Source organism: Tenrec ecaudatus, chromosome 2 (genome assembly GCF_050624435.1).
Source record: "Tenrec ecaudatus isolate mTenEca1 chromosome 2, mTenEca1.hap1, whole genome shotgun sequence".
Taxonomy (NCBI): domain Eukaryota; kingdom Metazoa; phylum Chordata; class Mammalia; order Afrosoricida; family Tenrecidae; genus Tenrec; species Tenrec ecaudatus.
In genome coordinates, this window is record NC_134531.1 from 132,023,948 (window position 1) to 132,050,280 (window position 26,333).

Below are 26,333 nucleotides of genomic sequence, written 5' to 3' on the forward strand. Positions count from 1 at the left end.
AACATTTAACATGGGCCTGCAGTGACAACTCTAGAGAAGGGTGAACCGTGCAGGGTCTGGAGATCAAAGATACACATTACATGAAACTGGATCACTTGACCTTTCTGGAGTCTAATCGTTGTCCCCATCGGATTGGGGCTCCTCTTCTTAGAGAAACGTGTCCCTAAGAGAAGCTTCTTCTTGCATCATTCGTGTCTGCCTTTTCCCATTTTGTTTTTGTCATAGCACCTGTCCCCTAGTGGAGCGATTGGGTGAGCATTGAACTGCTGACTGCAAGCTGAGCAGTTCAAGCCCACCAGTTGCTTTGGGGGAGAAAGATGAGACAATGCTCTCCTGTAAAGATCCACAGCCTGGAAACCCAAAACAGGGTCACCATGAGTTGGAATCAACTTGATTGTAGGGGGTTTTGTTGCTTTGTTTAGTTTTTAAATTGTCCTTGTGTTTTAGGGCTGGTTGGTTGGCTGGTTCTCCTGCCTCTTCTACTTAAAATATAAGTTTCCTAGGGTGGTTTAAACTTCATCTTGCCCTCTTTTGAGAACAATGCTAAGTACATACTATACACAGAATACGAATTGATTAAATAACAAAATCTGTGAATGTGAGATCGTTTGGCATCTGCCTGCCTTACTCTGCAGCCTGTGGATGCGTGTGTGTGTGTGTGTGTGTGTGTGTGTTTGTGTGTGTGTGTGTGTGTGTGTGTGTGTGTAGTGATGGTGGTGTAGTCAACACTGCCTCGGGGTTTCAGTACAGAGCTGGGCAGGGTGCCCTCCTTATTCAAGCACCCAATGCTAACCTCTCAAGTGCAGGCAGCTGTATAGGATGGAGGGGATTGGATTTGGTCTTGGCGGTGCCAGCCCCAGAACTCTAACCAACCTCTTTGTGCACATCGTGGTTTCAGCATGTCCACCTGCTCACTGGGGTCCGAACTGCATCCATACGTGCAACTGCCACAACGGGGCCTTCTGCAGTGCCTACGACGGGGAATGCAAATGCACTCCTGGCTGGACGGGGCTCTACTGCACTCAGAGTAAGTGCCAGGCCTCGTGCGGCTCACCCCCCAGGGTCACACTCAAGGAGGAAACAGCCTTGCCCATTGCATGCATGACTTAAACTCACCCCAGGTCTAGATAGCTAAATGTCTCCAGAGAGCTAAGAGCTTGCTGTCGCATTTCAACTCTGGTGTCTCGATATCATATTAGGACACTGCGCCGGAGCAATGCTATAGCATGAGGGTGTGCAATTCCTATCCTCTCTCCTGTAACCAGATTCCATTTCAGTAGGTCAAATGCCCTATCATTTCTTCTGACCGCACAAAAGTGAGGATAATTATAATGGTTAGAGAGACAGTGAAGAAAAGAAGCTTCCCTGCCTAATGTCCGGCATACTTAGAGAAGATTCAGCTCCCTGAGTTTCAGGTGCTACCAAGCTTCAGAATCTTGTAGGGATTGTTGAAACACAAAGTTCTAAGCCTCACCCCTACAGCATCCCCTCACATCGTACCTGATGAACCTGAAGGATCTGCATTTCTCACAACTTCCCAGGTGAAGCTGCTGCTGTGGTCCAGGGCCCACCCTGTGAGAATCGCCACTCTCGCCCTTTTCTGTTTTGCCCTTCCATCCATGGTGTCCAAACCACAGAGATTTCTCGTTGTTTCTCCTTTTTCCTATGAGGCCTTTCCCATCATAAGATATAAAGGACAAAATTCTCCATGATTGAGCATCTCAGGGGCAAAAAGACAAAAAGGATGGCCTTCCATTGACTAAAGGAGACAAGAGAAGAAAGCATGATTTATGATCATCATTAATAACGAATAATGTTATGATCAAGAAATGAGCTAAGGAGACAAGCTGAGTCACTAATTAAGGAAGTTCTTATTTAATGACAATTAGAGACTAGACTGAACCAATCTTTCGGACCTTTCTCAAACGGGCTGTAGACTGAGGCCTGTGATTTAAAGAGAGAGTTGGAAGGAGGGCAGCTGTCTCCAGCACCTAGGTGCAGAGCATTCATACATTAATGAAGGGTTTGTGTTCCTTACAGACAAGTACCAAAAAGCTACTGTTAATGTTGCTGCAGTTAGGATCTGCTTTCAGCAGAGGCTCTTTTGAAGGAGGAAAAATAAAACACAATTTAGGAGGAAAACCATGGGTCTGGAGTCAGATTCACCTGCATTTGACTCTCTCCTGCCATTGGCTAGCTGTGTGACGCAGGGCACGCTGGGCCTCGCCTCTCTTCCGTACAATGGGAAGATCCCCCCTCCCTTTCAGACATCAGTAGGAATTAAAGGGAGCTGTGGTGGCATCGTGGGTTACCCATTGGGCTGCTAGCCACAAGGTCATCAGTTCAAAACCAGATTCTCCAAGGGAAAAAGAGGAGAATGTCTACTCCTGAGAAGAGTTCCAATGTCCAAAACCTTTCTACCATCTCCTACAGGGTCGCCGGTGAGTCATCATCGACTCCAAGGCAGTGAGTTTGGCATTTGGGGTAGGAATTCAATGATAGGCTGAGAGAAGCTGCACAGAACTGGGGTTCAATACTGCCTGGTGATGGTAGTTGTGTTGGTGTGTGAGCACCTGTGCTGTGCCTTGGCTTCTTACAGCTTGACTCTCATTAAAAACCCATCATCAGACAAAGGGGGGATGAAAAGCACATGCAGGACTTGGGAGCAACTCTAAAACCAGCCTGACCCCAGCTTTCATTCGCCAGACAGCCCTGACGCACCCAAGCCCGACAGCTGCCAGCCCATGTGAGCCAACAGGACTTGGGCACAGCCTCCAACCAAGAGTCTCTTAATCTGGGACTTGAAATTGTGGGGACATGTGAGGGCTCCTTGCTTTCTTAAAATGCATCCATGAGGTACAGTTTTGTGGGTTACACATCCTGCCACACAGTTTTACTATAGGAGATCATCTTCTCTAACTTAGTCGTGGCTGTAGCAGGCACCTCTAGTGGTAGAGACAATATGTACAAGTGAAAACATCTGAGTAATTTTGATACAAAGTACCCATTTCATCCCATGACAGTGTAGTCCAGGATTCTGGTTGGCTGACCACATTACGGTGCCCCTAGTCCTGCAGGGTTCTAGGTTGCTTTGTAAGAAGATGTGCATCGTGCCCGCCTGGAGTCCCAGTAAAAGGGAGATTGACAGATAGGAGATGGTTCGGCTTCCTGATCATGAATTATAACCTCTTTGCAAAGTGCTGTCTTTAGATTTCAGACACCTCTGTGATGAACTGAGATAGGCATTGCTGTCTGTATTCACTCCCTCGTGGCTAAGTAGGAGCCCTGGTGGCAGAGTAGTTACACAATGGGCTGCTAACTGTAAGGTGAGCAGTTTGAAACCCCAGCCGTTCAGCAGGAGAACAAGGGGGCTTTCTATACCCATAAACACTTACAGTGTCAGAAACTCACAGCGGCGGTTTTGCCCTGCTCTACAGGGTCGCTGTGCATCAGCATTGACTCTTGGGCATTGAGCCCATGGCTGGGTGAACTTCAAATGTAAACCCCAACCTGTGGGAGACAGGACTTGAGTTGATTCTCCAGCATCCTCTTGACTTCCAGCTGTCCTTCCTCCCCATACAGGATGCCCTCTGGGATTTTATGGAAAGGACTGTGCGTTGATATGCCAGTGTCAGAACGGAGCCGACTGCGACCACATCTCTGGGCAGTGCACCTGCCGCACTGGGTTCATGGGGAAGCACTGTGAGCAGAGTGAGTACGAGAGGGTGCTGTCACTTGTCAGTTGCCATTGACCCGCACATGTGTCAGAACAGAACTGTGCGCCGTAGGGTTTTTGATCGCTGCTTTACAGGAAAATGCCAACCCTGGCTTTGGAGTCATCTCTGGGTGGATGGGAACCTCCAGCTTTTCGGTTAGCAGCCAAGCTTTTTAGCAGTTTGTACCACCCGGGGACTCTGTGACATCACTCGGTGCCATTTGTCTCCCTCTAGAAACAGTGTTCTTAGAGTCCTGAAAATGCCAAAGCCGAACTTTCCACCTGGTGTGACTTGAGAAAGTGGCTGGCTATTCACCAGCCTCATCGGCACCACTCCAGAGATTGGGTACCCTTGTTGGCAATCTTTTCCCTGCAAATTCTTCTGAGTAACTGCCCAGCCCTCTGGGTGGAGGCAGTGTGGCTACAGGAATGTAGACAGAACTCAAGTTTTCCATTCCCCTCATCCTGGCACCCCTGTCCTCTCCTTCTTGTTTCTGGAACATGGCTTTTATGTGGTTGGGGGGGGGGCTTTAAAAAGCACCAGTCTGCTTTCTTTGTGGGTAGAGACAGCGCTGGGGCTCACATCAGAGTGATGAGGCCAGGCTGGTGGGGGAGGAAGAAATGGAGCTTCAGACCCTCCCCCCCCACACACACACACCAAGGGTGAAGAAGCAAGCTGTGTTAACTTTCCCACCCTTTTGACATCCTCTGCGGAGTACTTTTCCACCGTTTCCACCATCATTTCAACTGAGCCTTAACGCTTGTGAATCTGTTGCCTTAAAAATCCCTTTTCTGTAAAAATTCCACTGGAGAAGACTATGCTCTGTTGGAATTAGCCAGCCCTGTTCTCCATGTCCACCCAGCAGCCACGCACCTGCGGCTAGGTTTGAAAGAGCAATAGTCTAAAACTGAGTCTTTCAAATCAGCTTCTCATGCCTTTCCTCTGTGGCTTTCATTCCGAAGCCAAGATGGATAAATAAGGGCTTGGTGCTGGATGGCGCTCACTGCAGTACAGTAAACGCCATGCAGGCGGGACATGGTCGGGGTGTTTCCTGCTCATCAAAGGGGGTGGGGGGTCTTTTCAGAGGGATGCAGAAGCTGCCCTCCAAAGTCTGGTCAACACAGCAGGGCAGTGTCAACAAAGGATCTCCCGCCCTGGGTTCCACTGGTAGCTCGCCATCACCCCTGCACTGCCAGTTTACCTCCATCCTGTTTGTGACGCTCTAGGCTGGGTTTGCATCTGCCCCAGTCTAGCAAAGATGAGAGTGATGAGCAAGAGCCCCCCAACCCCCCGGGACAGAGATGGCCCAAAGTTAATTTGGCGCTGCCGGTTCGTTTACGCATGCAACAGATACTGAGTCATACGACGGCATGCTCGTCCGTCGTGTATATAACTGTTGTGTGTACATGTCTGAATGTCTAAACACAGACATGGAAACCAACGCAGCCTCCAAACTGACTTTCACTTGAATGCCAGCCTGGTGGAGTTCTTATTAAATAACAGCCTCTTAAGTGCTTCCGTGATTACTCTGAACACCAAATTAAAATGTCTCTATTTTTGGAGACTTCTCCCAAGGCTCATTTGTAAGCAGAAACGCCCTGTTTGACAGAAAACTCTGGGAGTAATAGCACATCGCCCTCTGCTGCTGGCTTTAAAAACAACGCCAAGAGGTTTGGGGTTTTTTTTGTTTGCGGTTTGAAATGCATGACACAGTGGGTTAAGCCGCTGGGCTGTTGACCGCACAGTTGACAGTTCAAACCTATCAGTCACTCTGAGGGGGTAAAAGTGAAAGAGAGCCTGTTTCCATAAAGATGTAGACTCTCAGCAATTGTGAGAAGTAGCCCTGGACGTGAGAGGAGTGGCGGTGTCAGTTAGCTAGGGACCCCTGCGGCGAGGAGCTCAGCTGCTAACTGAAAACCGGTAGACTCAAACCTGCCAACTGCTTCCGGGGAGAAAGGTGCGACAGGCTGCTTCCATAAAGGTCACGATCTTGAAAACTGTGTCGGGGAGTTCTACTCGGCTTTCCAGAGTCCTAAGGAGTCTGAATTGACTCAATGGTAACAAGATGCTGTCCTGAAATCTATGCCCAAACGGACTGCTATTAAGATGTGTCAGAAGCATGTGTTCATTTCTCAGCCTTCAACCCACAAATCCAAATTTTGAGCCAGTCTGTGGTAAAGATGAGGATCCCTGTAACACCAGGGTTAAGCACTTCACAACTGATCGCAAGGTTGGCAGTTCGGCCCTTCCCCGCCAGGGTTTCTAGGGGGAAACATCTGCCCTTCTGCTTCCATAAGGTTGACAACCTAGAAAACCAGCGGGGGCAGTTCTGCTCTGTCGTCTGAGGAAGCGATGAGCGAAGCATTGACAACAACATCATGAATCTGGGAAATTAACAGAGTGTATTCTTTCCATGCCAACTCCCAGCCCGTCAGAGTTAGAGAACCCTTGGGGGCTGCCTGAATGCAGTTAAAAATGCATCTTCTTCTTTAAAAAAAAATCATTTTATTGGGGGCTCTTACAGCTCTTATCACAATCCATACATCCATCCATTGTGTCAAGCACATTTGTACATATGTTGCCATCATCATTTCAAAACATTTTCTTTCTACTTGAACCCTTGGTATCAGTTCATTTCCTCCCTCCCCACAACCCTCTCTCTCTCATGAGCCCTTGATAATTTATACTATTTTTTCCATGACTTACACTGAGCGCTGTCTCCATTTACCCTCTTTTCTATTGTCAGGACCCATAGGAAGGGGTTATATGTAGATCATTGTGATTGGTTCCCCCTGTCTCCCCCCACCTTCTTCTTCCCCTCCTGGTATCGCTGCTCTCGTTATTGGTTCTGAGGAGTTTATCTGTCCTGGATTTCCTGTGTTTTGAGCGCTTATCTGTACCAGTATCATGTTCTGGTCTAGCTAGATTTGAAAAATTAAATTGGGGTCATGATAGTGGGGTGGGGAGGAAGCATTAAAGAACTAGAGGAAAGTTGTATGCTTTCATCAGTGCTCTGCTGCACCCTGACTGGCTTGTTCCTTCCTGTGACCCTTCTGTGAGGGGATGTCCACTTGTCTACAAATGGGCTTTGGGTCTCCACTCTGCCCTCCCCCTCATTCACATTGGTATGATTTTGTTCTGAGTCTTAAATGCCTGATACCTGATCCCATCAACACCTCATGATCACACTGGTTAGTGTGCTTCTTCCATGTGAGCTTTGATACTTCTCAGCTAGATGGTTGCCTGTTTATCTTCAAGCCTTTAAGACCCCAGACACTATATCTTTTGATAGCTGGGCACCATCAGCTTTCTTCACCACATTTTCTTATGCACCCATTCTGTCTTCAGTGATCATGTCAGCAATGTGAGCAGCACAGAATGCCAGGTCATTAGAACAAAGTGTTCCTGAATTGAGGGAGCACTTGAGTAGAGACCCAATGTCTGTCTGCTACCTTAATATTTAACATATGATATGTATATATAGATCTATTTCCCCATCATTATCTAAAAATTATATTTACATATGTACATGCCTGTATTTAGACCTCTATAAATGTCATTTGCCTCCTAGTTCTTTCCTCTATTTCCTTTTACTTTCCTCTTGTCCCACTTTCATGTTTGATCTTCATTCAAGTTTCAGAAACTTCTCTTGGCTACATTGTACTTGATCAAGCTCCACCAGGGATCCTAGGCTATCTTTGCCATTGATTTTAGATCACTTGTTGTTCCCTTGTCCCTGGGTTTGTTGGCTCCCCACCACCACCTTCCTTTCTCCCACCTCTCCTTCTCTTGCATCCCCCTGGAGCCATCGGTCCCATTGTTTTCTCGTCTGGATTGTTTATCCTGCCTGTCTTATCTAGACATGCAAAAACAATAATAAATCCCCAAAACAAAACGACAACAACAAAGAAAAGCCTATAAATAGTTCCAGGTCTGCTTTTTTACCTTTATGAGTGTTTTCTGATTGAGTCTGAGGGGGTGCTATGCCCTGGCCCCAAAGTCTGTTTTTGATATTCCTCAGAGACTTCATTGCTTTGCTCCCCTTGCTGCTCTGTCGCATGCCCTTAGTGGATCTTCTTAAGGAACCATCTCTTACTTTATAGTTTCAGTCTTTATAGTTTCACTCCATACTTCTGATGGAAGACGCCTCTCAAATAGCCCTTAGTGTTTGCCTTTATCAGTTTCACCAGTGTACCACCAACTCTTTCAGTTTTGGCCCTGGTGAGTCAAGAGCTACAACGACGATCAGCTCAGCCTCTGTCCATGCACAGCCTGCACTGTGAGTCCCACCATGATTAAGGGAGTGCCGTTCCAGCCCGGACTGGGAGCCCCAAAAGAAGCCTTGGCCCCGCACACATATGACTATGCACAGTAAGGGACAGCCTTACTCCAGATTCTCCAGCCTAGCAAGCTACATTTGACTTTGCTCTCCCTCTCCAGAATGCCCTGCGGGCACATATGGCTATGGTTGTCGCCAGATCTGTGACTGCCTGAACAACTCCACCTGCGACCACATCACCGGGACCTGCTACTGCAGCCCAGGATGGAAGGGGGCACGATGTGATCAAGGTAACAATACTAGTAAATAATAACAGCTGCCTCTTGTTGTGTGACCACACCCACATGTGGTATTGTCACATTACTTCATGTAATCTTCGCCACGATTCTGCAAATCATATCTGTAATTTATTTAGTTGCCAGATGCCTCTTGTCAACCTTCAGATAGAGAACCTAAAGGTCAGAGAGGATATATATTTTCTCAAAATCACCCAGCTAATATGTGCTCATGTGTCAGAGTCAGGTCTATCTGAATATAAAACTTGCATATTTTCCATGTGGCACAGTAGCTTATGTGTTGAGCTGCTAACCACAAGATCAATGGTTTGAGACCACAGCCATTCTGTGGGAGAAAGTTGAGGCTATCTACTACCATAATGATATACAGTTTTGGAAATCTACTAGGGCAATTCTATCCTGTCCTATAGTGTCACTATGATTTGGAATAGACTCAATGGCAGTGAGTTATTTGGTTTGGTATATATTTTTTTCAGCTTTATTTGAATGTTATTTGCCTTCAAAATAAAAATACATTTAAACTGTATCATTTGGTAGATGCTGACAGAGGTATATACCCGATAAACTACCCCCACAATAGTGATAACAGATACCCATCACTTCCAACCATTTCCTTATGTCCTTCTCAGTTTTAGACCCCAAGCAGTGCACAGACTACTTCTATCCCAGTAGACCAGTTTGCATTTTCCAGAATGGCATATCCAGTAAATGGAATCCCACCACCTTCCCTTGGCTCTGGCTCCATTTACTCAGCACATACCCTCTGAGGTTTATCTAGGGTATCGCTTGCACCAACAGCTCTGTTCGTTTTATGGCTGACTAGTATACTATTGAATATATGTCCCATAAGTCCGTTATATTTTCTCCTGTTGCTATACATTCGGATTGCTTCCGAGGTGGGTGGGGGAATTGCTGGTAAAGTTATGATGGATAAAATGAACATTTTTCTCTTGTGTAAATAAATGCGTACAAGCAGGATGACTGGTTGTCATGTAGGTGTGTGTCTCATGTTTTAAAGACACTTAAAAAGGGTATGTATCATAATCCTTATTGGTTTACACATGCCTGGCTTCACGTGGGAAATTTGGATTAGGGGGTGTTTCTGATGGTCCTAGAGCCTGCCTGCCCAAGAAGCCCAGCTCGCAGTTCCCGTGGTGCTCTTTGGCAAATAAGAAGCAGGTGGGCTACCAAAGGTGATAGAAAGTTCTGACGGTGGTGGGTGCATTATCTTCAATGACAGATCATTTAGACGTTCATATTCACAACTTTTAGTTTTGTTCAGAAAGTGGGTTTTGTGCATTCGTTTGCCTGTCATAATAATTTGACGTGCTAGCTTTTGACCACATCACAATTGCAAATGCATGTTTTACTATATCTCACTCCTCTGACCTTGATGGCGTGTGTTTTAGGTCACACTTTGATAGGAAGGCCTGCTAGCACTTGGAGCTGTAAAATCATAGGAACATTTCGACAGGGAGCAGCTTCATGCGTGTCCGTTTCCTCATTTACAGAGGATGACAGTACAGTCCAAGAGTTTAAGGAAAAGTTCAAAATATCTGAGTCCAAGGTCACAAAAAGCATTCCCTTTAGATGCTGGGTTTCTTGGCTCTTGATCAATATCGTTAGTGTCCTCGGAGGATGGACTGGGAGGAAGAACCTTGTTGAGCTGAATTTTGAATTCAAGTAACATTTTAGAGTGATGTCATTAGGCAGTAGGAGGACAAATTGTTATCCTACCAAATAACATTGTACAGAACGATCTCTTCAAGGCAAAAGGCCTGTTGAAATGACAGATCTTGTTCTTGGAATTGATAATGAAGTTATTATGCTTCTCAGTGCCCTGGACTGAGAAAAGAACAAGCCAGTCTGTCTTGGAGGAAGTACGGCCAGCGTGCTCCTTAGAGGCAAGCATGGTGAGACTTCGTCTTACATACTTTGAAAATGTCAGAAGGAGAGAGCAGTCTCTGGAGCAGGACATCAAGCTTTGTAAAGGGGGCAGACAGCGAAGAAGAGGAAACCATCAAGAAGAGGGATTGACAATGGGATCGAGCACCAGAACAATTTTGGGGTGGTGCCAGGCTGGGCGGGCTTTCATTCTATTGCACATCGGGTCACTAGGGGTGGGCACCCACTCAATGGCACCTAACAGCAACATGCTTGTTTGAAAAGAGCGTTACTGTTAGAAACATGAACAGTAATGTTAGGAAAAGTTCCCTCAGTCTTTTGGGACATGTACAACTTCATAAACTCAGTGTCATCACTCATAAGGACCCTAGAGGGGAGGGTAGAGCGGCGCCTTTGGGTTTCCGAGGCTGTGCATCTTTGACAGAAGTAGAAAGCCTCATCTTTCTCCCACAGAGGAGCTAATGAAGTCCAACCGGTGAGGAGCCCGGTGTGTAAACCAGTACCCACCAGGGCCCCTTTGTAGGCTCGCTAGTGTCGGGTGGAAGCTCGTGGTGGGGGGTCTGGTTGAGTTGGTTCTGACTCGAGGCAGTCCTTTGTGCAACACAAGGAAACCCGCCTGGCTCTGCACCGTCTTCCTGCCCTTTGCCCTTTGCGAGTCTCTGGCTGCAGCCACTGGGTCAGGCCTTCTCATTGAGGGTCTTCCTCTTGGTCACAGACCCTCGACTTTACCAAGCACATGTCCTTCCTGAGGGACGGGTCTCTCCTGTGAACATCGCTAAGGTACAGGAGAGAAGATCCTATGACCCTCCCTTCTAAGGAGCCCGTGGCTGTGATTCTTCCAAGACTGGCGTGTTTGTTCTTCTGTCAGTCCATGGTCCTTACAGTATTGTGTGCCAGCACCATAATCCACATGCCTCAGTTTTCCTGCAGTCTTTCATAAGCTCAGTAATGGCTCATCAAAAACAAAATAAATATTAAATACATAAAGCAAAACTAAAACAAACAAACGGATTGCCAAAGTGCTCAATCTAAATTATGTCAGAAGCCTCCAAACCCTACGGTTGAATCTTTGGGTTCAGGAAAGACTGTCTTTTTTTTTTTTTTTTTTTTTTTTTGAGTCTCAGAGCAACGATTCTGTAAGCACAGCTAAGCCCAGACATCTGAAAAATGAGGAATGTTTGCTTTTATCCTCCCCTACTCAGTTTCCCAAATTAATATTTCATGAAATATGCAGGCATTAGTGCCGTGTGAGGATTTTGTCAGGAGAGAGCAAACATTTGTCCTGCCAATGGTCCTCCTTAGCGTGGTGTCTGTTTCCTCTTCTTCTAGTTGGAGTTATAATAGTGGGAAATCTGAACAGCCTAAGCCGAACCAGTACTGCTCTCCCTGCCGATTCCTACCAGATCGGGGCCATTGCGGGCATCCTCGTCCTTGTGCTGGTCGTTCTCTTCCTCCTGGCATTGTTCATGATCTACAGACACAAGCAGAAGGGCAAGGAGGCCCGCATGCCAGCAGTAACCTACACCCCTGCCATGAGGGTCATCAATGCGGATTACACCGGTTCAGGTAAGGCTCGAGATGCAGGTTGTGCCTTTAGAGAAAGAGCCCCTTCCTATCTGTGCAACCAGGTGTTTGGCTCTGCTAGTGATTGTTTTCATCAATTAGCCGTCTGTTTGGAAACCATATAAATTGTCGGAGATGTGTTTTGCATCTCAATAGCAGGAAAAGCGCCATTCTTTTGTCTTAGAAGAGGGATTTTTAAATTGGGTTCACTACCTGGTTTCTTTAGACAGGGGATTTCAACTCAGAGGAAGCTTTCCTTTGAGTGTGTGGGAGGCATTAAAGAGGGGGAACAATGTTATCAAGGTTGTAAAGCAGATTAGGGATGGGGACCAGTCTGCCCTTGACCTTGAGGGCTTTCTAATGTGCCTCCCAGCCCCACCTTGCCCCACCCCGGGCCCACCTGAGTCATTAGCTCAACAACAATTGGATTAGGTGAGAAATAGCTGTGGTGCGAGAGGGAACCAAGGATGTTCTTCAAAGAGCTCTTTTGCCTCTTCTTTCCTCTCATGAATCTCCATAAAAACCAAGAAGAATGTTATAAGTAATAGACTGAGTCATCAGAAGTCACCACCTATTCTGAGGAATTTGAACACCTTAAATATATATTATTTAGGGGGCAATTGCTAAAGAGGTTCCACTTGGGTGTTTATAAATACACTGGTTCTCGGGAAATATGTGAATAAGGCGATTTATTCAGTAAGACCTTTCTGGTACAGAATTATTGCACCAAGAACTCTGCATCTTAAAAGAAAAGATCTAGCCAAAGTAGTTCCTAAAGAATGCCTTTCCATGTTGTACATGCCCAAAGCAAAGAGCAATTGTCTGTGAAACTTCCACACTTCTCCAGGCGGCAGGGAGGCAGGCAGGTGTCTATTGCTTCTAGATGCTTTTCTGGGTACTTCTGGGCAGGAGGAAACCCTGCCCAGCTTGTGTTATGGAGGCTGCCCAACCATTTGTTCTTGTTACTTAGCCTTCCTGTCTTGACCATTTCCTGCTCTTCTTGCAGAGACTCTTCCTCACAGCAGTGGTGGAAATGCTAACAGCCATTATTTCACCAACCCCAGCTACCACACTCTTACTCAGTGCGCCACGTCCCCTCACGTCAACAACAGGGACAGAATGACCATCGTCAAGGTGAGGGGGAAATGGCTCGAGCTTTGATGGTGGGCAGGGAAGAGAAGAAGACAAGGATTTATTAAGGGTTCCTGTTGACAACATGCCATTCTAGGCCCTTGACATATTCATGCATTAATTTAGTACTGTAAACCATCCAGGGGGAGTGTAATAGTATCTTAAGTTAACAGACAAAAAGCTTGATGAATTTAAAAACCCAAAAAACAAATTCTCTGCCATCATGTCCATTCTGACTCATGTCAACCCTATTGGATGGGATAGTGCTGCTTCTGTGGGCTCATGAGACGTCAGCCTTTATGGAAGTAGAATGCCCCATCTTTCTCTCAAGGAATGGTTGCTGGCCTCACAGCAATGGTGTAAATGCTAACAGTCATTATTTCAGCAACCCGAGCTACCACACCCAGTGTTCCATGCCCCCTTATGTCGACAACAGGGACAGAATGACCATCGAGAAGGCGAGGGGCTCCTCTACACCCCGGAGCTCCTTGAGGAATTTGGGCTGTGATCTGCAAGGTCAGCAGTTCGAAACTGCCATCGTACTCTATAGGAGAAAGAAAAGGCCTTCTAGTCCTGAAAAGAGTTATAATCTCAAGAACTCACAGGGGGAGTTCTACCCTGTCTTATTGAGTTGTTATGAGTTGGTATCGACTCAATAGCACTGAAATTGGTTTGGAAACAGCCAGTGAATGAAGCAACTCAAGTGAACCAAGGACTTCTGTGTCTACTTCCTTGGGGGAAAAGTGTCTACTCTGGCATAAGAATTTAAAATAATGTTTCAAACTGACATGAATGCACTCATGTTAGTATAATGACCGAATCATTTGTGGTTAAAATTACCAAGTTTTCTTAAGCTTGCCTTTTCTTGGCCGTTCTTGGCTACCTATTACTTGAGTAACAATATTAGGCCTTCATTTGGGTTGAACCACATGAAACTGCTATTTTTGTGGGTCTAACATGGTCAACGAATACGCACTTTAGAGAGACAACTTCACTTACCCTTAACACCAACGCTTTGAGTCAAGTGATTACTGCCCCATTTTGTAAATGAGGACCATGATGCCCAGAGCAGTTAGCGGCCTGGAGCTGCCCACATCCCAGCGCTACCCCTTGAGGATCAACCACTCAACTCACCTCCAAGCCTTGCCAACAATGTGGGAATTCCCAAGCATTTCACCCTTTCAATTGCTCCAAATCATATACCCAGTCTCCATCATCAAATTCCCTTTCTGTATTAAAAGAAAACCAAGCTAATGAAATTAATCCATCAGTAATTCATTTAAGGCAGCTGAATTTTTATTAGAGTGCCTCATATTTCAACAGCCTTCCGCATTCTCCAGAGACTTTCATATTCATCGTTCCATTTGATTCTCATACTAATTCAGAGAGAGAAGCAAAGCACATGATCCTATTCTCATCTGGATGACCAGGAAACCTGCTTCGAGTTGACTGTCACTCCTACAAATCCCTACACTTTGGGAGACAGAACTCAGACAAAGGCTCCCCCATCCCCCCATGCCAGTACATAAGCCTGTTAGTATGTCTAGTGGGACAGAGTGAAAAGACAAATGTGAAGCTGTGAGGGTAATAGTTGGGGGCTTTGAGACATAGATCTTGCTCCCTTGTAAGGTCTACTGGGTCAGAAAAGATCCTTTCTTCTCATGGTGTGGTTTGCCTGATTAAAAGACCTGTCCTTGGAATGTTGTTGTGGGCCTGCTTTTCCCCAGATTGGTGGTAACGGGCTGTGTGTGGCACAATGTATTCTTTTTAATCTATTATTGTTTATATTTTTAGCAGTCCAAGAACAACCAGCTATTTGTGAATCTTAAAAATGTGAATCCTGGGAAAAGAGGCCCTGTGGTGGACTGCACGGGGACACTTCCTGCAGACTGGAAACATGGGGGCTACCTTAATGAACTCGGTAAGGTCTCCCCCGCCCTCTGCCCCTTGGGCTTTCAAACCCTCCCCTCTCCTGGGTGACACAAAGACACTTGTTGCAAGACTAGCACTTTAAACCCACCTGAGGGGCCCTGGAAACTGGTCCTTGCCATCTGCTTCTGAAAAGTCCTAGCAGCCTTGGAAATTCTGTGGAGCAGATCTACTCTGCACACACATGATTACCATGAACCCACACAGACTCAACAATGACTAAAAAAACCCTCTCAATTGCCTGAAATAGTCAGAGGTGCATGCCTGGGCCAAAGAGGCGAATTAAACCAGACATCTCCAAAAGAACAATCGCAGAGTTGTAGCATGACATTGACGAGGAACTGCCGATGAGCCAAGACAGATTCATCAGAGGATATGAAGCAAGAGGTATCATTGCTGATGGTAGAAAGCGTAGAATAGCAGAAAGATGTTTTATTGACTAGGCAAAGACACTCAGGGGTAGCCATAGCATTTTGTGGATAACACTTCAAGTAATAGGAATTTCAGAACATTTCCTTGTGCTCATGAGGAATCTGTACTAGAAGAAGAGATGATCATTCAAATAGAACAAGGGACTATTGAGTGGTTTAAAATCAGGAATGGTGTGTGTCAGTTATATTCTTCCACTCTATTTGTTCAATTTGTTTGTTGAACACATAATCTCAGAAACTGGAATACATGAAGAAGTCTGTATTAGGATTGAAGAAAGACTCATTAACATACGATGTGTAGATAACACAATTTTGTTTGCTGAAAGGGAAAGAAGACTTGAAGCACTTATCGATGAAGATCAAAGATACAGCTTTTAGTATGGATGACACTTTAACATAAAGAACAAATTCTCACGCCTGTACCAATGCGCAACATGATAAAAGCAGAAAGATTGAAGTTTTTTTCACTTGGGTTCACAATCAATGCCCATGGAATCAGCAGTCAAGAAGTTATTGCCTTGAACAAATCTGCTGCAAAAGACCTTTGAAAGCAAAGCTTTCACTTGGAAAACTAAGATGCAACTAATTCAAATCACAGGATATTCCATTGCTTCATTTGCATGTGAATCTGGGTGACAATGTTATTGTGGTGGTTGTTCTCGTTAGGTGCCCTCAAGTCAGTTCCAACCCACAGGGACCTTGTGCACAACAGAAAGAAACCCCGCCTGGTCCTGCACCAACTCTTCCTGTGTTTGAGCCATTGTTGCAGCCATGGCGCCCATCCATCTCCTTGAGGGCCTTCCTCTCCTGCCCTGCCCCGCTACTCTGCCAAGCATGATGTCCTTCTCCAGGGCCTGGGCTCTCCTGACACCCTGTTCAAAATGTGTAAGATGAAGTCGCCATCCTTGCCTCTTAGAAGCCCTCTGGCGCACTTCTTCCAAGACAGATGGGTTTGTCCTTTGAGGAGGCATGAGATTTTCAATATTCTTAAGCAAGATGATTCCAATGTATCAGGTCTTCATCAGTCTTCTTTATTCATTTTTCTCTCTTTTTAAAACAGTCTTATTTGCACTTCATCCTCATATCATACAATTGAACAGTACAGCCATATCAAAAAGAGTTGTACAATCTTTACCATAACCAATTTTAGAACATTTTCTTTTTCTCTGTACTCTTCGGTCATTTTTATGCAATGTTCAAATTTCACTTGCATATATGGTGACTGAAAATACCATGGCTTTGGTCAGGCTCACCTTAGTCCGCAAAGTAGCATTCTTGTTTTTCAATACTCTGAAGAGGTCTTGTGTAGCAAATGTGTCTTTTGATTTCGTAACTGCTGCTTCCATGAGCATTGGTTGTGGATCCAACAAGACAAAATCCTTGACAACCTCAACCTTGTCTCCATTTATCACGATGTTACCTGTTGGCCCAGTTGTCAGGATTTGGGTTTTTTTTACATTGAGTTGTAATCCATACTGAAGGCTGCAATCCTTGATCTTCATCAGCAAATGCTTCTAGTCCTCCTCACTATAAACAAGTAAGGACATGTCCTCTGCATATCTCAGATTGTTAATAAGCAACAAATAAGGAAGACCAGAGAAGCTCTACTGTCTATGAATTTTGGTGTTAACAAAAACTATAAATATACCTTGGATTGCCAGAAGAACAAACAAACCTATGTTGGAAGAAGTACAGCCAGAATGCTTCTTAAAAGTGAGCAAGGAAAAGCAACACAGCCCACATGGAAGAAGCACACCAGCCTGTGAGATCATGAGGTGTCAATGGTATCAGGTATTAGGCATCAAAGACCCAGAACAAAACATCATATCAGTGTGAATGATGAGTGTGGAGTGGAGACCCAAAGCCCACCTGTAGACAATCGAACATCCCCTCACAGTAGGGTCACAAGGAAGAGACGAACCAGTCAGGGGACAGTATAGCACCAATAAAACATACAACTTTCCTCTAGTTCTTTAATGCTTCCTCCCACCACCACCACCACCACTATAATGACCCCAGTTCAATCTTACAAATCTGGCTAGACCAGAGCATGTACACTGGTGCAGATAGGAACTGGAAATACAGGGAATCCAGGACAGATAACCCTCTCAGGATCAATAATGAGAGTAGTGATACCAGGAGGGTGAGAGGGAGGTGGGGGTAAAAAGAGGGAACCAATCACAATAATCTACATATAACCCCTTCCCAGGGGGATGAACAACAGAAAAGGTGGTGAATGGAGACAGTGGTCAGTGTAAGTCATGAAAAAATTTATAAATTATCAAGGATTCATGAGGGAGGGAAAGTGGGGGAGGAGGAAAATGAACTGATACCAAGGGCTTAAGTAGAAAGAAAATGTTTTGAAAATGATGATGGCAACAAATGTACAAATGTGCTTGACACCATGGAAATATGTTTGGATTGTGATAAGAGCTGTAAGGGCTCCCAGTAAAATGATTTCTTTTAAAAGTGAGCAAGACTTCTTCCCATCTACGCTGGACTGCTGTCAGCAGAGACCTGTATGTGCGGATGGACATCATGCTTTGTAAGCAGAAGTCAGCCATGAAGAGTAAGCTTCACCATGAGACTGAGTGACACGGTAGCTGCAACAATGGGCTCAATCATAGAAACGATTGTGTGCATGGCGTAGGACCAGATAGTATTTCATTTTATTGTCCACAGGGTCTTTAGGAGTAGGAATTTTACAGCACCTAACAATGTCCCAAAAACGGCATAAGACTTATTTTACTCAAAATCATTTGCTATCTGAAGTTCAAACTTCACTGGCCTTCCTGTATTTATCCTTGTTTTATTGAGGAAGAAACTGAGAAGCAGAGTGCATGGAAAACTCTTGGGCAAAGTTTAGAGAAAGGTGGCAGTAAAGCCAGATCTCAACATGAGTCTTCTGGCTGCACGCACATCCCATCACTGGATCTCTGTGAACACTCCACTCGTCAAATTCCCTGAGCCTCTTTTGTGTTCTGGGATGCTCTCGTGCTGTAGGATAGAACGGCGAGGTAGAAAAAAGAAAGAATAAAATAATCTTACACTATCTTTTCTCCATGTCAACATAGTAATAGGATATGAATTTCTAAAAGTTATTGTCCAATTAATTCATATACCAGATTTGCAATGTGCCTGTGGGTACAATAGTGTAAGATTAAGGAAGATAAGCAATGCTAATAATCATGAATTATCTAGCTCACAGAAGTACTCAGTAAAACACGACTCGCCACTAATGAGGAAAGCGTCCCCTTGTGCCTCCTTACCCTTGTTCCTCTTCTTCTGTCGCGTTGCAGCAGTGTTCTCACTGCACTGGAACAGTGCGCACCCAAATCGCCCTCCTCTGTGGCGTGGAAACATTAGATGGCCTTTCTCTTGCTTTGAATTCTGAGTATTTCGTCCTTTCTTTACCGTAGGTGCTTTTGGACTTGACAGAAGTTACATGGGAAAATCCTTAAAAGGTATGGTGCTAATTCTAGAGAAATCCATTTATTAGAATCATACACACACATATATAATTTTATAAAAATGGAGACCAAATTAATTTATTAAGCATGTGTTGCAGTGTAGAAAAAAGTAGGATCTTGGGTGTGGTAAATTAAACAAACCAATGAATCTGTATGACAGTTAGTGAGGGAGACCATCAATGAATCTTGTCAGGTTTCATATTGCTGGGGAAACACTCTGTTTCCTTTAAGAAGGAAGCAATGGGAATTACAAAGAGAGAGCAAAGTACACAAGGAACTAGCAGCAAAAGTCAGAAGACATCAACCTGGTTCAATGTCGGAGGAGGCTCTCTCTTCAGGAGGGGTTTGAGTGATAGGTATTTATCCAGTCTTGGGGTTTTGATTTAACACACTTGACTGCCAACCATAAGGATGGTGGTTTGAGTCTACCCACAGGCACTTTGGAAGAAAGGCCTGGCAGTCGTCTTTCCAAAACTCAGCCACTGAAAACTCTAGACAGTGCAGTTCTATTCTGGCACAGGCAGGGTCACCAGGGCTCATAATGAACTCGGTGGCACTGTCACCGGTATCATAGAGCCCTCTTCTCCAGGAGAACCCTCCCTAGCCACTAGGCTGCATCAGCTGGGTCCATGGTTGAAGCCTTTATGAATTCAGAGGTCGAAACCCAAAACCAAATGCACTGCCATGGAGTCGATGCTGATGCATGGTGGCTCCGTAGGACAGAGTACAACTGCCCAGTATGAATTTCTGAGACTGCAACTCTTTTCCAGAGTAAAAGTCTGGTCTTTCCCCAGAGGTGCAATGGTGGTTTTCAAGTGCAGACCGTGTAGTTAGCAGCTCTAGTGTAGCCACACCCCTACCAGGACTCCTCACATTGGTAAAATAGAATGGAATGAATTATATTTGAATAGGGTGATAAAGCTGAAATCAGGTCTATGATGGAACTAAACTTATTTGATCGGTGATTGGTTTTCTAACACATTTTCTCCAGGGTAAGTGGAAAATACAAACATATACGATAGATATATTTAAACATTGTAACTTGCCCAAGGAAATTATCACCAACAAAATGAATGGTGCAGCCAAGAAATAGCATTTGCTCTTCCTCCCCTCTCCCTTCACAGACCTGGGAAAGAATTCTGGGTATAATTCAAGTACCTGCTCCCTAAGCAGTTCTGAAAACCCCTATGCCACTATTAAGGACCCGCCTGTGCTGATCCCCAAAACCTCCGAGTGTGGCTATGTGGAGATGAAGTCCCCGGCACGGAGGGACTCCCCATATGCAGAGATCAATAACTCAACTTCAGCCAACAAGAACGTCTATGAAGTTGGTGAGTTCTCCCACCAAACAACCTAAAGTACAGCAATGTTCTTTTGGGTTTTAAAACAAAACAGTTTAAAAATAGTTGTGGATGCAATATTTGTGATTCATTTAAACCTCATAGAAAATCATTTCGGGGACAATCCCCTGTAGAGTGATTTTATTAATTTAATCATATTATGTCAATCAGATGGACTTTTCAGGGAAAATGTCATTTAGAAAAATTTAAGTTCTCCTTATCTCCCACCTGGCCATTCATGTTTTGTCTTGTAACCATAGTGAAGTATTTTAGCACATAGGTGGAATAATATATGCATCATATTAACTAATATGTCAAGTTAGCCAAAACAAATGGTTCGAGTGGACTAAATAGCTAGTTCCATTTCCTGGTGAGATTCATTATGTTGTGTAATGTTTTTAGCAGGAACTGAACATTTCACTTCTGAATGTGTGTAATATACCAGAGATAAGCTCAGAAATAGATCTAATATAAATGACTGAAGATTCCATTTTAAATGGGAGTTACTTTGATTCTTCTTGCAAATACAATTTGGGCAAACTAGAAACATTTTAACTTTGTCTAGTCTCCATTGGCTGAGCAATATATTCTAACGTTTCTGTCTTTTCTCTGTTTTTGTTTTCTTTCCTCCATCTGTCTTTCTGAATAACTAAGATTTTAACTTTTAAAAATCCTCTACTCTTTGTGCATGAAGTGACTAATTTAGCATTTTTTAATCCTCAGGACATGTTACTGAAAGGGTGTGTATAAATAAATATTTTAACCTAAAACCAAAGTCCTAAATTTGTGACTATATTAAATGTTCCCATGAATTTAAGTCCTCTTTGTCTTCTCATTTGTAGGTCAAGGGGTTTAGACTAAAGTTCCTTTAAATGTTTTTCAGACAATGACTCAAATTCAGCATTTCTGTACATTCCCTTAATGCCGTGGTTCTCAACCTTACCAATGCCGTGACCCTTTCATACAGTCCCTCATATTGTGGTCATGACCCCCAACCATAAAATTATTTTCGTTGCTACTTCATCACTGTCATTTTGCTACTGTTATGAATTGTGCGACCTCTGTGAAAGGGCAGTTGGACCCCCCCCCCAAAGGGGTCGCGACCCACAGGTTGAGAATCGCTGCCTTAATGTCTTTACTCCCAATCACATGGTCATCCTTTTGCTTTGGATGCCATTTGTCTTAAGATGTATATGTTTCCTTGTACTGTTTCATGAAAGTTCCTCTTCTGTATATTTTCAAGAAATGCCATCTACATATTATTTTTTTAATTCCCCATGCTGATAATTTAACGTGTCCTTGATTATCACAGAACCTACAGTGAGTGTTGTCCAAGGGATAATCAGCAATAACGGGCATCCCACCCAGGATCCTTACGACCTCCCAAAGAACAGTCACATTCCTTGCCATTATGACCTGCTGCCTGTCCGGGACAGTTCATCCTCCCCCAAGCGAGAGGGTGATGGCGGCGGCAGCGGTGGCAGCAGCAGCAGCAGCGAATGACACCAAAGGACTGAGTAGCCTCTGGAACCTTTCCCAGAACTGCACCCCAGTTCTTCTCCATACTCCAGTGTGCCACCGTACATGAATGTTAATGGATGTGGTAGGCAGTTGTTGGACATGAGCCAGATTGCTCCAAGCCGAGGCTGACTCTGCCTGTAGGTGCTTTCTGTACAGGTGGCTGGAAGGAGATCTCGGTGTGATTTCTCCTAGCTGTTAGTTGTAGAACTGCACCTGTGAAGTATGACTTATTGTAAGTCCCTGGCATGAGCCTGGCACAGCTTGCAGGACTCCTTCGGAGACACGGGTTGCAGTGGACTTTGGTATTATTTCTTGAACATTACATTTTAAATATTGTCCTTCTCATTTTCATTTAGAGCTTCACCTAGGCTTGCGCAGTTTACCAGAAAATGGGCTTCATCAAAGTGGTGTGAATCATGAAACCTATAGAAGAAGGGGGGCATAGTATGAGTCTTTACTGTCTTGTTTTCCTCAATGAGACTCCGAAGTGTAGGGATGACATTAACCAGAAAGATACGTTCTGGCTCTGGCATAACTGAATAGACTTTGATGAAATTCTAGATCTGGGTAGCAAATTTATATATAAAAACTTTAGTTGTGGCTGTCTTTTAGAAAAAAAAAAAGGAATTCTTTTAGAAATAGGTAGAGTCAGTATTTCAGGAGTCCATGCACCCAGAAGTGGTTTTCTTGGTGTTTGGCCTGGGCTCACACGTCAGATCGGTGATACTGTCCTGAGCACCTGGCCATTACACACACACACCACTAGCGATCCGTAGCGCACACTGTGGTTCAGTGACACGATTCTGAGCACCCTTACCACATACTCATTCATCACTAGAGATCTGTCACATATTGATGTTTATTTCATGAACATAGAAATGAAATACATTTATTTTTGACAGTATGGATCGAATAAGTGTAAAATAATTGGTAAAAGGTGTACATGTTAAGTGTCAGAAGATGCTTACATTTCATAAACCATGAGTAATACACTCTGTAATATAGAATTAGGAGAAGTTTTAAGTTTTCCCCTGAGGTGACTGAAATATTTTTGTGCATATTTGAGAAAAGGACACTTTTCTTCTATTAATTGTCGAATTAGATAAAGTATGCTTAAGCTGGTCTTTTGCATTGCTAATATGACATGTACCTTGTTTTACATTAATTTGTATTTCCATTTTTGAGTTGTATATTCTATGTTTTCTAGTGTTTGGGTTGTTAATGAAAAACACTATTATATGTTCACTGTTGTATTATTGCTACTCGTTTTGTTGGTTCATTTGTTTGGCTTGGTAAACCATTGTAATTTTTTTTGGAGGGAGGAAATGAACACATGTAATACAAATCTACTAACGTTGATCATTCTGAAAATAGTATAGTAATCATAGATGGCTTATGATTGAAACAGAGAAGGCTATTTATATTGCAAAAGTGGAGTTCTCTTTGACCTAGCAAGCTACAGACCTGTGTCTGCAGCCTACTAGGTCTGAAGTGAGGTAACACACCCATGGTAGATACTGACACATGACTGTATAGGTTGCACGCTTCAAGCCTGCTTACAAAGAGCGATAACTATGTTAGCTGTATCCTTTTTTTCTTAGAACCCATCGATAGAAGGTATACTTGTGATGGATCAATGAGAAACCCTTTGTTGAAACTGAGGACTAGGACGTGGGAGGAGGGGAGACATTACTGAATGAGACACCCGTACAAGTGATCATACAATTGCTGTCAAACTGGGGCACTTTTAAGAGGAAATGAGGGCATTATTAATCATTATGCAGCAGTGGACTTGACTCAGGGCCGTTTGAGACAAATCAGAGTATCTATCTGGTCATCATGCACATACTTGTCATGCTGTCCCTTCCAAGTAGGGGTCCACATGAATACTGATATATCGCAAAGAAAGCCAATTTCTTTCTCTAACTTCTGAGCAAGCAGAGGGGCTGCAAAGCGGAAGGTGGAAGCAACGTCATGAGAAACTGTTGCTCTTCAATCTTTTAAAGCCCTCCTTATGCTAATTGACCCATACATGTTGCACACCTGTTCTGCAAGGAGACTGCATAGCCCCTACTGGTGATACAGGTGTTTCGTCCAGGTATTTCAGGACACATGCCTGCACTAGTGACGGCAGGTTGAGTAGGTGGGGATTGCAGAACAAACACATTCGGAACACCTACTCCTTTGGTGGTTGCAAAGCTGTTTCAAGTCGGGCGACATGGTGGTTACACCATGGGCTGCTAACTAGAAGATCAGCAGTTGAAACCACCAGCTGCTCGTCAGAAGGAAAACAAGGCTTTCTACTTCTGGAAAGAGTTACACGTCTGGAAATCCACAGGGGCAACTCCACCTCGCCCTTTAGGTTTGCTATGAGTCAGACTTGTCTCCATGGCAGTGAGTTGGGTTTGATTTTTTGCAAGTCAATTCACGGAAATGCAGAATTGCCTATCACATACTTTCCAATCTGTTGATTTATCCAGGATTCAACTACTGTCTGACCTTTGAGAGTGTCAGGGGTGGGTATCTCATGGAGACCTGTGTAGGTCATGATCCAAAAGGAGTCCCTTTGGTCAGAAGAAGTAAAGCATATATTTTTTCTCTTCCCTTTTATGGATCATCATGTCAGGGCTCTAGGATAAGTGAGTTTTCCCATTACTCCCTGGAGATAAGTTAAAAAACAAACCAAAAAAATCTGTTTCTTTTCTCACTCCTATTAAAAATAAAAATGAAATCCTGATCTACAAACACCAAACCTGGGTAACAGATGTGGCCTCCAAAGGAGCCCGGGCTGTGCTTTCTTCTTGAAAAATAATTGCTCAGTGTAGTGGTTGTCCTGGGCAACATTTGTACCTGAGGGGATTCTTACATGTCAGGACACACACAAACAGCATTTTGGATGTTGCAAAGCTACATGTTATGCATGGCACATCTAGTTGAGAGGCACATTTTTCTAGATATTTTGATATGGATTTGAGAGAAGAAAAAATGCTTTTGTTTGAAGCATTTGTTTTTGTTTTTTGGAGAGAAAACATGAAATAACCCTGCAAAATGTCTCCCTTTGAAAGTGTTACCTTTGGGCACATTTCCAAGGATCTCAAATGTAATTGAGTGATGAGGTCATTCTTCACGTCTAGTGAATCTGATCTTTGAACCCATAATTTTGGACACAAAAAAGAACTGCTTCCTTTTCTCCTATAGCAGTTAAAGCAGTAAATGAGTTTGGAGATACCCAGAAAAAGCCAGGAATGTCAACCAACCTATTATTCTCTTCCTGGGGATGATGCATCTAGAAATTTATAATTGATGAACACACACATTGAAACTGGCCCAAATCATAACTCACATGCTTGCTTTAATAAGGTGAATGCTATGCATAGTTAATTATATGATGATAAAGAATACATTTTAATTTTTTTCAATGCTTGGTATCAATTTCTTTCCCATATCATAGTAGTAATGTTAACAATTTAATACATTTAGCATCACATGTATAAAAAACAATATTCACTGATTCTAGGGAAAATAATCCCCATAGAATTTTACCATAGGGCAGGTCTAATCCATTGCAACTACGTCAGCGTAATAGCTTCATGTTGTTAGAAGTTCAAGCAACTTCTTGCAATGTGATCATCTCGATCCCGAAGAGTCACTATAGTGGTCTTAATCACTGGGGATCCTTAATAGTAGATATTTCAAAAGTTTAACCGAGTATTACAATACCATTTTAAAATCATGTCAATGTTAGAATATTAAGTGGTAAGTTCATTTTGCATGTAAAATGATGACATAACAAGTAAATAATTTTTAGTTATATTTTGGGAAAAAATGAATTTTCTATCCCTCGGGGACATGTGTTCATTATTCAAAGGAGATGCTTAAGAGATCATGTGATCTGAAGGTTTTATGTCATGGAAGTGTATATAAATATGCAAGCATGAGTTACATGGTGTGCCTGGGTGTTTGTTTATTAACTAATGATGTGTAGGCAACTGCTCATTTAGGGTGCTGTTAACATGGGTTCCTAACCTGGGTCTGCTGACTCCAGCTCAATATTTAGCATATTTGCATTTTGATATGACTGAATGGCAATATATATTTTTAAAAGGAAAAGAAATCCAAACTACAATAGGATGTTCTTGGTTGTTTGGAAACAAAAAATGCTTTCTTTGTTGAAATATCTCTATTTTCCAAAGATGATAAACCTTCATCATTATTAGCCTGCACTGTCATTTATATCACCAAATGAGCTTGTAGATTAATGCAATAAAGCTTTCTAATAAAAAATTCTAAAGTGTTTATTTCTACATATTATTTTTATTGTTCATTAATAAAAGGAAAACCTTAAGATTGTACTGGGAAAATTAATAGTTCTCTCAAGTGGGGTTCCCTAGCACTTTGCGTTTAAAAACAATGATAGTGTATTACACAGTTCCTTGGGTATCCACTTGCCCCTCAGATGCCCTGTTCTTTCAGGACAGAAATGACATTGTGTACATATTTGGATCCCTAGGATCCAGGATGGTGGCCAAGAGTCATGTCTTCTGTAGACAGATTTAGGTTATCTTTTATGAATTCCATAAGTTTCAGAGGCTTGTTAATTCTTTATCTTAAAAGTGAAAACATTTTTTTAAACAGCGGCGTTATAGAACTCTGCTGGGCTCTGGGAAATCCAACATGAATAAAACACTGCTGCTTCTTGTACTGGATGTTTATGTACTAAGAGCCTGAGTGTCAAGCACAATGGAGGCTGTA

The 26,333-nt window shown here is 43.5% G+C and overlaps 1 protein-coding gene across 2 annotated transcripts in view; it reads left to right on the forward strand.

The window, feature by feature from the left end:
* MEGF10 (multiple EGF like domains 10) overlaps positions 1 to 25,825 on the forward strand; it is a 197,169-nt gene extending 171,344 nt beyond the window's left edge. Inside the window, exons 17-25 of one of the 2 annotated variants that reach the window (XM_075541483.1) lie at positions 899 to 1,027; positions 3,583 to 3,711; positions 8,157 to 8,285; positions 11,526 to 11,762; positions 12,766 to 12,893; positions 14,685 to 14,811; positions 18,670 to 18,714; positions 19,845 to 20,051; positions 21,373 to 25,825. In XM_075541483.1, the coding sequence (XP_075397598.1) occupies positions 899 to 1,027; positions 3,583 to 3,711; positions 8,157 to 8,285; positions 11,526 to 11,762; positions 12,766 to 12,893; positions 14,685 to 14,811; positions 18,670 to 18,714; positions 19,845 to 20,051; positions 21,373 to 21,563 (1,322 nt within the window). In that variant the 3' untranslated portion in view covers positions 21,564 to 25,825. The remainder of the gene's footprint in view (positions 1 to 898; positions 1,028 to 3,582; positions 3,712 to 8,156; positions 8,286 to 11,525; positions 11,763 to 12,765; positions 12,894 to 14,684; positions 14,812 to 18,669; positions 18,715 to 19,844; positions 20,052 to 21,372) is intronic. The other variant, XM_075541484.1, reaches the window with a different exon arrangement.
* Positions 25,826 to 26,333: the final 508 nt, after the last annotated feature.